The sequence below is a fragment of the Cebidichthys violaceus genome, unplaced genomic scaffold, assembly GCF_023349555.1.
Source record: "Cebidichthys violaceus isolate CVI_PGR_0920_01 unplaced genomic scaffold, fCebVio1.0.p SCAF_52, whole genome shotgun sequence".
NCBI lineage: Eukaryota > Metazoa > Chordata > Actinopteri > Perciformes > Stichaeidae > Cebidichthys > Cebidichthys violaceus.
The window spans coordinates 1,506,517-1,516,516 of record NW_027176728.1 but is presented as its reverse complement, the minus strand read 5'-3'; the positions used below and the strand labels follow the sequence as shown (position 1 = coordinate 1,516,516).

General features: G+C 43.5%; 1 protein-coding gene across 6 annotated transcripts in view; it reads right to left on the bottom strand.

Moving 5' to 3' along the window:
• hdac5 (histone deacetylase 5) overlaps positions 1–10,000 on the bottom strand; it is a 49,673-nt gene that overhangs the window by 13,888 nt on the left and 25,785 nt on the right. For 5 of the 6 annotated variants that reach the window (XM_068731528.1, XM_068731527.1, XM_068731526.1 and 2 more), the window contains 13 exons: positions 8,757–8,843; positions 8,351–8,625; positions 8,087–8,246; positions 7,861–7,966; positions 7,321–7,454; positions 5,403–5,534; positions 5,087–5,196; positions 2,877–2,993; positions 2,365–2,476; positions 2,058–2,171; positions 1,727–1,920; positions 1,460–1,578; positions 1,170–1,365 (listed from right to left, as the gene is read on the bottom strand). In XM_068731528.1, coding sequence (XP_068587629.1) covers positions 1,170–1,365; positions 1,460–1,578; positions 1,727–1,920; positions 2,058–2,171; positions 2,365–2,476; positions 2,877–2,993; positions 5,087–5,196; positions 5,403–5,534; positions 7,321–7,454; positions 7,861–7,966; positions 8,087–8,246; positions 8,351–8,625; positions 8,757–8,843 — 1,856 coding nt within the window. The remainder of the gene's footprint in view (positions 1–1,169; positions 1,366–1,459; positions 1,579–1,726; positions 1,921–2,057; positions 2,172–2,364; positions 2,477–2,876; positions 2,994–5,086; positions 5,197–5,402; positions 5,535–7,320; positions 7,455–7,860; positions 7,967–8,086; positions 8,247–8,350; positions 8,626–8,756; positions 8,844–10,000) is intronic. The other variant, XM_068731530.1, reaches the window with a different exon arrangement.

The following is a 10,000-nucleotide window of genomic DNA, read 5'->3' as shown; positions in this document are numbered from 1 at the left end:
ACTTATCAACCATTTATCCGCTACTTCTAGCCAGTTATGTACAAAAATATTCATTACAAGTGTTTCAATTATTCATCCATTACTTTTAGCTAACTATTTCACCCATTTATCCATTATTTTAGCTAACTATTTCACCCATTTATCCATTATTTTAGCTAACTATTTCACCCATTTATCCATTATTTTAGCTAACTATTTCACCCATTTATCCATTACTTTTAGCTAACTATTTCACCCATTTATCCATTACTTTTAGCTAACTATTTCACCCATTTATCCATTATTTTAGTTAACTATTTCACCCATTTATCCATTATTTTAGCTAACTATTTCACCCATTTATCCATTATTTTAGCTAACTATTTCACCCATTTATCCATTACTTTTAGCTAACTATTTCACCCATTTATCCATTATTTTAGTTAACTATTTCACCCATTTATCCATTATTTTAGCTAACTATTTCACCCATTTATCCATTATTTTAGCTAACTATTTCACCCATTTATCCATTATTTTAGCTAACTATTTCACCCATTTATCCATTATTTTAGTTAACTATTTCAACCATTTATTCATTACTTTTAGTTAACTATTTCACCCATTTATCCATTATTTTAGCTAACTATTTCACCCATTTATCCATTATTTTAGTTAACTATTTCACCCATTTATCCATTATTTTAGCTAACTATTTCACCCATTTATCCATTATTTTAGCTAACTATTTCACCCATTTATCCATTATTTTAGCTAACTATTTCACCCATTTATCCATTATTTTAGCTAACTATTTCACCCATTTATCCATTATTTTAGCTAACTATTTCAACCATTTATTCATTACTTTTAGTTAACTATTTCACCCATTTATCCATTATTTTAGCTAACTATTTCAACCATTTATTCATTACTTTTAGTTAACTATTTCACCCATTTATCCATTATTTTAGCTAACTATTTCAACCATTTATCCATTAATGTTAGCTAACTATTTCAACCATTTATCCATTAATGTTAGCTAACTAGTTCAACCATTTATCCATTAATGTTAGCTAACTAGTTCAACGATTTATCCATTAATGTTAGCTAACTAGTTCAACTATTTATCATAGCCTCACTAGCATCACACCAGTCTCTACAGAGCAAAGCATTGCGAGCACACAGACCTGCGTGTAGCTCCCCCTCTCCTCTTCGTCGCCCTCCCTCAGCTGGATGACGTCGTCGTCTTCCTCCTCTTCATCCAGCTCGCTCTCTGTGCTCTCCCCTTTCACGTGCACGCTCCCATGCTCTTCCTCACACTTCACGTGCACACCGAGCCGCTCGGAGGAGGGTGTGCTGTCGTCTGACCCCTCCTTCTGAAGCCTGATTGGTCAGAGTGACAGGTACGGTAACGTACAGTATATAGAAATAAAGACTGCTCAGTCATTGATGCTGACTGCTGTCAAAAATGGCACACCTGTGAAGGCTCGCCCCGTCGTCTTCCTCCTGCATGTCATTGGTCTCTGTTAGCTCCTCCTCAGTCTCCTCTGGGTGGGTGGGCGGAGGCCTAGGAAGCTCCGCCCCTTTCGATAGAATCTACACACACACACACACACACACACACACACACACACACACACACACACACACACACACACACACACAAGGTGATGTTAGTAAGTGAGCGTGCGCATGTGTGAATTTGTGTGTGTGAACGTTTTTTTGGTGGTTTTTTTTTTTTTACTTTGTAGTGTTTCTCCAGGAAGTGCTGGTGTTGCTGCTGGACCACCAGCTGCTGCAGGGCCTGGGGGGACTGGGGCAGAGGTGCACTCTGGGTCCGAGCCAACGGCCGGTGGCGAGGCAACTTGTTGACCGCCCGCATGCCGCTGGACACGCCTCTCTCAGCCGTAACCAACGGTGACTGGCTGTACATGGGGACTAAGTAGGCGGAGGGTCATAGCAGAAAGACAATGAGTTAAGGGTGGACACTAACCTGGATGTGTGCATGCACTTAAGTGTACTTGTGTGTGTGTGTGTGTGTGTGTGTGTGTGTGTGTGTGTGTGTGTGTAGGTACCAGCTAGCATAGCAGTCTGTTGTCTGGCCTGCTCCAGCAGTAGTACATGTTGCAATAACGAGGAATGGGCGGAATGAGAGCTGGGGGGCGCTGTCTCTACCTCATGCCCCACCCCTGCAAAGAAACATTAATAACTCATGACTCGCTCCAAATAACAGAATCAATTTGAAAACTAAAAGTGAATAAATCATATTGAACGACACTGATATTTGCATACATATTTATATACAGTTATACACTGTATATTACTGAAACGTAATCATTTAAGGGTAATAACTCATAATTAATGAGTTATGGTAAAGCTTACCTGCCGGTAGGGAGGATGTGGAGAGAAACTTCCCTGTTAGAGCTCCGCCCCCTCGCAGCGATTGGATGGCTTGACGCTCAGCCTCTTGCTGGTTGGACAGTGCCTGGGAGGTCTGTGGAGGGGGGAGGGGGGGGGGGGGGGGGAACACACGACATTACCATGGTTACCACACAGACAAGTCAAGGCACCCACCACTCAACCACTAGAGTTGATAAAAATCCACAGCCATCATTTCAGCCTGTTTTTCTTTTCTACTTCTGGGTGAAATATTATAGCTATTTAAGACACTGTTATAAATCTGCAACGGTAACTAACTAGTGAACGGTCAATTGTGCCGTATTACTATACTATAGCCCCAGAGAGAACAGAAGCAGCAAACCCTACATTATGTCTACTGTGAAGATAACATCACTAATCGTCTCATTCTCTTCTACAGGATGCTGGCGTTACATATTTTCAGAATGTGTTTTTGTGCACCTCTGTGTTTTTTTTGGAGTGCTGCGTTGACCCACCGTGATGTGTGTGTTGGCAGGGAGGCCCAGGGAAATATTCGGCAAGGAGGGCGAGGTGTAGAGATTCAGAGGACTCAATGTCCCATCAGCCCCCAGTGTCTGATGGAGAGATCTCAGCTGCAGACAGACAGACGGACAGACACGTAGGCAGACTGGTTAGTTGATGGGGTGGTCTGATGGTTATCCGCTGGTATTCACTGTAGATTCTTCCAAGTTGCTATGGTAACCATTGTTTTTTACATCTACCGTAAGCTCCGACAAACACAATCTCTCTCAAATCAAGTCTGTCCACTCTCTGAAGCCTCTCTCTAGAGCTTCTTTCTTGGGATTGGCTGTTTCAAGGTATATTGGAAACCAAATTCTTACTTTTTAACTGTAAAAAAAAAAAAATAGGGATAAATAAATATTTTGTATTTGTTACATTAGTGATATTTAAATATTGCTGTCACAGTCAGAACCGGAACCAAACAACGCTGAAATTGCACTGGTGCGTTTACTTATGTGCACACAGGAGCATTTTAAGCAAATACAAAAATAGAAGCAACCAAAAGCTGATGCCCGGTTGCCAGGTTGGCAGCCCGCTTTTAAAAGTTCCTGTTGAGCCCTGATCCCTATCAAACACATCTGCCAATGATCTCAGTTGTCTCCAGGCTTCAATCCTCATATAAAAGCCAACCTGCACATATTGGGATAAATGATGATGATGCCTGTGAGCCGGTATTTACAAGCCTCATTATCCCCGTTCAGAAAAGGAGGACCATGCTCCACGCTCCAACAAGGAAACACCCACAACCTGTTGACATCTGTTCAGTCATCACTGGAATTCAAGGCGAGAATTCCACTTTAGAATGCCCTCTTAAGGAAGTAGTTGATACAGTTAAGCCCATAATAAACTCCTCCCTAGTGAGTGGTTATGTTTGAGTAGTCTGTGATTCAACCTGTAATGAAATAACCTGGAGAGATAATCTAAATAGTTTCAAGATGTACCAAAGTATTGATTCAAATGTTTATCAGGCATTCAATTTGAACACTTCGGAGTGGTTTGTTTCTTAACGACAACATAGACTTTTGTGCTACCGTCTCTTGTGTTACTCTAAGGTTCTATTTTACACCCTATTTACTTTGCATTAAACATCTCTATGCTGGGATCTGTTTATAAAACATTCCTTATCAATGCTACGCTGATGACGTGCTGCTATATTTCCCCTAAAAACCAAACCAAACACATAATATTGAGTCTTTTCTAAGGTATTCTCCATCTTAATAAAAGTCTCCACCGGTGGTTTAGACATTTTTCTTGGACCTGTGTTTTTAAATGTCCACACATATGCAAGAAGTCTGGATGTTGTTTTTTCACAGTAATGAAAATGTTGCCTCCATTGGTACTAATGTGATTATCACATGTTCTGTTTTCTTATAATTTGTTAACATGTCCTAGATAAATCTATCTAATCTAATTTCTTGGGATTACCTTCAAATGCTTCACATCCCTAAAATCTGTACAACCTAAACTAAAAGGTTATGGAATTCAACAAACCATAATAATCGTTTTAAGTGATGAATTATTAAATAATAAAATAAATCTGACTGAATACAGATGCACAATATACAGTACATATTCTTTCTTAAATAATTTAAACTTTAGAAACATGAACAGAATAATTTTCAACACAACGAACATAATTTGAGCCATTTAAAAAAAATATTTGACACTGTAAAGGCGCTGATAGCAACGTAAAGACAGACCTTCTGCTGCGAAAAGAATGAACGCTCGAGCTATTATGGTTTTTAATTTAAAGCCATTAAACTATTCAAGTAATGCAAAGAACAACATCCGGCGAGAGGTTTTTAAAGGGTCAGACTGCAGCACATTTTACCCCTCACTGGCAGTTCCATCCCATCTATCACATATTTATTAAAATTCCATATTAACCCCTTAACACCCTTTTAAAATTCCCTTCAAGTCTTCTTTATTATTAATATAACTATAAAATCACTTTTGTTTAAACTGTTCCAGCTAGTCACCTATTCACTTCTGCACAGGTTTTGATGTATGTTAAAACACTTGTTTTGTAAATGTACAAACCACAGTGAACTGTAGGGGGCAGGCTGGAGCTGTGTGTCCAGTATGAAGACATGACATGGTGTAAAATGAAACCAGCATGAGTCGGTGAGTGTAAAGGAACCATAAACATAAAGTGTTGATGTACCTCAGTCTGTATGTTGGGGACCGACCCCGTGTTGCCATTGGCGATAGCCGAGTTGGAACTGTTGGGACTGCTGGGACCAGAACCTGGAGCGCTGTTACAGAGAGAGGACACTGGTCGAGAGACAAAGACGCACAGAAAAAGAGCGAGAGAGAGAGAGAGAGAGAGAGAGAGAGAGAGAGAGAGAGAGAGAGTTAAAAAAATGCAAATTACACATTACACTAAACGCACTATGACTGTGTTTTTCTGACTGTTTGCCACCTTGAGCTCCTTTCAGAATGCAGAACGCCGTCACCTGCAGCATTGTGTGTGTGTTCACCTGATATCTCTATGGCTCTCTTCTTAAAGGTGCTGATAACGGTTCCGTCCTTCCTGCGGAGAAGCGGAGAGCTCCGCCTCTCTGCCACCTTCTGCTTCAACCGCGAACGCACCTTCAGGTTGGGCTCCGACACTGGAGACAGGGGGGGGGGGGGGGGGGGGGGAACAGCTCAGCTCGGTGCCAAAATATGTGTTTCCGTGCGACTAATTGGCACTAGGGCTGGGCTATATATACCGATTATGTTTTAGATTTTGGATAACCCATTATTGTTATACAAGTGTTGTCTTTTCCTGGTTTTTAATAGGCTGCATTACAGTAAAACAATGTCATTTTCTGAACTTACCAGTTCTATTATTTGCCGTTGCGCACTTAGTCATCATATCCACATTATTGCTGATTATTTATCAGAAATCTAAAATGTAGATATTTTGTAAAAGCACCAATGGTCAACCCTACAATATCGTCCCAATACCAGTAGAGGCATTTTGTTACAAATGCTCTGATATTTGATTTTTCTCCACATCGCCCAGACCTAATTTACACAACAACATATTTGTTCAAACTTCCGTTTTTGTCATTCCACACAGAACGTGAATATTACGGTGCAGAGAAAAAAAAGCAACGTCAGTTTTTTTTCTGGAGCCAAGTAGATCTTTCGTAGCTTTAACATTGCGAATAAAGGCATCAACCAATCACGTCGTTCGGAACGGATATTTTCAAAAAGATCTTATGTAGCACAACAACAACGAGCGAAGGCGGCAAACTTTAGTCCTCCTTTCAACCTCGACAAAGGCAGCGCAGACCAGATCCATTTCTTCCGTTCTTACCTTTCACAATAAAAGCCCTAAGCATATACACTGCGTGACTGTAGCATTTCATCTTGTGTTATTTGTTTCATTCCCTTTTCAAGGGCAGGGTTTTTGCTCTGCAGAGTATTTGGTGGGGGGTATTTAAGGCGCCTGGTGATTTGCCAACAGGAGACTATCGGAGAGCAGGCTGTCTTGGTAAATCCTACGTTACATTTTGGCCCGGCTGGCCGGTTTTGCTGGATGAGCAGCCACAGCAGGTGTATTTTAAGGTGGCTTTGGTCTAAAAGTCAAGGTTGAGGGCAGAGAGCAGGAAGAAGGGTAAGCATCTATGTTTTATTGGTTGGAGCCGCCTGAACAGCTTCCAGAGGTCCTAAAAGGGGGAAAACCTGGATGTTTTATCATTGCTTACCTATGGACTATGTGGGATCAGGGCGGCCAATGACTGATCTGACTGACTAGAACATGTCGAAAATGCTTTCACATGCAAGCAGACGGAACTACTGACTTTATATAAGAAGTGGGCGTAGACGTTGTGATGTCACCCATTGGTTTGTGGACTACCATTTTGAAGCCTCGAGTTCGTTCTTGGATTTTGCCAACCAACGAATGGAAGGGACCATACTTGGATTGAGGAGGACTTTTGAGACCATACACTCATGTTTACAGTGTTTACTGAGGTAATAGATCAAGTGAGAAGTAGAGTCATTTTAGACTAGACTTCTATACAACCAGAGGAGTCACCCCCTGATGGACATTAGAGAGAATGCAGGTTTAAGGCACTTCTGCATCGGCTTCACTTTTCAGAAGCGGAGGTTGCCGCCTGGTTATAACTGAAATGCGTGTGTGTGTGTGTGTATGTATATGTGTGTGTGTGTGTGTGTTCCCTTTAGATTTGGGCTACCTCTTCCCTGGTGAGTCAGACTCACACTGACTCACACATACACACATACATATAACATAAACACACCACACTCCACCTCCGCAAAATCCTTCGTCAGATAACTTTTAAATGGCAAAGTGACAAATCACGCACACACACACACACACACACACACACACACACACACACAAAAACACATATCCTCCCACTGTCTGCATCCGTCTCCTACCTGTCTTGCGGAGCGGGAAGTCGTCTTTGCCTTCGTAGTTCCCCAGCAGCGGGGGCAGTTTGTAGGAGGGAGGAGTTCCTGGGGTGTTGCTCTGCGGAGGAGAGCCCTGATCCAGGGAGATGTGCTGGGCTCCCCTGCGCACACGCACACGCACACACACACACACACACACACACAGGAGGAGGAAGCGAATTAGGCGGCCGCTAAGTGTCATTTTCTTCACTTCACTTTTCCTACATTTCCTAGAATACCTCTCCTGTTATTTCCTGTTGCTGTGGAAACATTTTCGGATTGATGTTGTATTTCTGAACGTTGGTTCAAAATGGATTTGGGGGGAAAAAGCTTTGCGAGGACTGACACAAAACCCTACAGGACGTTCTCTTCCTGTAGGGACTGTTGAAATGAACTTGTGTCTCTTCTGGCCCTTTTCAGACACGGAATACATTACTGTTGATGTATTTATTTAAAAAGTGATGATGTCTTATTGGGAAATTATTTTATTTATTATTCATTATGTATTTATCAAGCCACCATCCTCACCAGCACTTTGGGGAGAAGGAATGGTTCAGTCCGCCGATGCCGGGCTCTTTCTTATTGAGAAGGAACTCCTGCAGCTTCAGCTTCACCTCTGTACTGGCGATGGCACCTTCAGGGGACAAAAAAAAAGCACATCACAAGAGTGAGGGGCGGTGGGTCCGGGGGGGGGACGACGGGGGGACGGGGACGCTTTGTCTCGTGGGTGGACAGCGGTGCCGGCGTCACCTACTCTCTTTGCCCTTCTCCTTGTTCCTCAGCAGCAGCAGCTGCTGCTCCAGCCGGTGCTTCTCCTGCTCCTCGTGCCTCTGCTGCTCCAGCTTCCTCTTCTGCTCCAGCTCCTGCTGCCGCTTCGCCGCCAACAGCTCCTGTTGTTGCTTGCACACACACACATGCACACGCGCACACACACACACATTCACATTTTACTGAGGTGACGAGGAGAGAGTGGGGTTGGTTTTTTTTCGGGGAGCGACTGAAACGCGTGGATGCCTACCTTCAGGTGCTCCTGCAGCTGGACCTCGTGTTGCCTCGTGAGCACTTCGTGTTTCTTCTGGAACTCCGCGAACAGCAGCTGCTTCTGGAGCTCCTGCTGCTGCTTGAGGAGCACCAGTTCCTGCTGGAGCTGCTGCTCCCTCATGGCCGTGTCCACCGCCGCCGCCGCCGCCGCCGCCGCCGCCCCCCCAGACAGAGACCCCACCCTGGGCTCGGTCCGCAGATCCACTGGGCCTCCTCCTCCTCCTCCTCCTGGGCCTTCTCCTGGACCCCCACCTGGAAAAAATGGCGACAGACGAGAGGTCGCTCTTTATTTATCCTGATCACGTTGCTCTGTTCGCTTACTTTAATTTGCGTCCTTATGTCGGTGGAGTTCCCCTTTAAGTAACTCTTGACTCCCTACTCACCTCCTTCTCCGCCTCCTCCTCTCTGCTCGCCTGCTGTTCCTACTGGGCTCTGCATGCCCGATGGGAGGCTGCTCTTCACCTCCACCACTGTGGGACGGACAAACAGAGAGAGAGAGAGAGAGAGAGAGAGAGAGAGAGAGAGAGAGAGAGAGAGAGAGAGAGAGAGAGAGAGAGAACCAGCGATTGATTAGTCCGGAAAATGTTGTCTGACTATTACATCACTCGATGTGCGCACACACACACACACACACACACACACACACACACACACACACACACACACACACACACACACACACACACACACACACACACAGTTCCCATTTCATTCAGATGGGATGTCACAGTGTTGTAAGAGAAGAAGGACCCAACGTGCTGCCACCTAAAAATAGCCACAAGACGAACATTAGCCTAGCATTGATTTAGAATCACCCTAGTGCTACTATTAGCAACACTTGGCTTTAGCCTATCCTATATTTAGCGTGGCTCGGCTGAACCAGACAGCAACATTCATGCAGTGCAATGCAGAAGTGCCTGAAACTTGCATTCTCTCTAGTGTCCAGCAGGGGGCGACTCCTCTGGTTGTATAGAAGTCTAGTCTAAAATGACTCTACTTCTCTCTTGATTTATTCCCTCAGTAAACATTGTAAACATGAGTTTATGGTCTCAATCTCTAGTTTACAGTCTTCTTCAATACAGCACGATGTTCATTTAGTAAGTTATGATCCATTTAGAGTCAAACAGACCATAAAGCAGGAGAAGCTTTAGGGCGTCTCTACGTCACTCCTCCACATTCCAAATATGGTCAGTTCTGTTCCCTGGTTGCAAAAAAAAAAACAAAGATGGCAACCGCAAAAAAGCCAAACTTCAGGCTTGAAAACGCCAATCCACAAACCAATGGGTGGCGTCGCAACGACTACGTCCACTTCCTGTATGCAGTCTGTGGGTTGATCCGGAGGTTCTCAAAGTGGGGTCACTCTGTCAGGGGGTTCAGCAACATAATTTGCTATGAATTATAAAATTGTGGCGTTTCATTAAAACTGTGCACATCCACAGATGGAGACCATTCGCTCCAATAAAACAAGCGTATAACGTCCGTTACTCTGCTGTGATTGTGACGCGTAGTAGTAAGTTGATTCTTTTTTAAGTTTACAGAAGTTAGTTTAAACATCTGGATTTATTAGGACTATGCCGGTCTTGCTGCGGTTCATTTTTCTTAAAAGCTTTTAAGTTAAATTACCTGA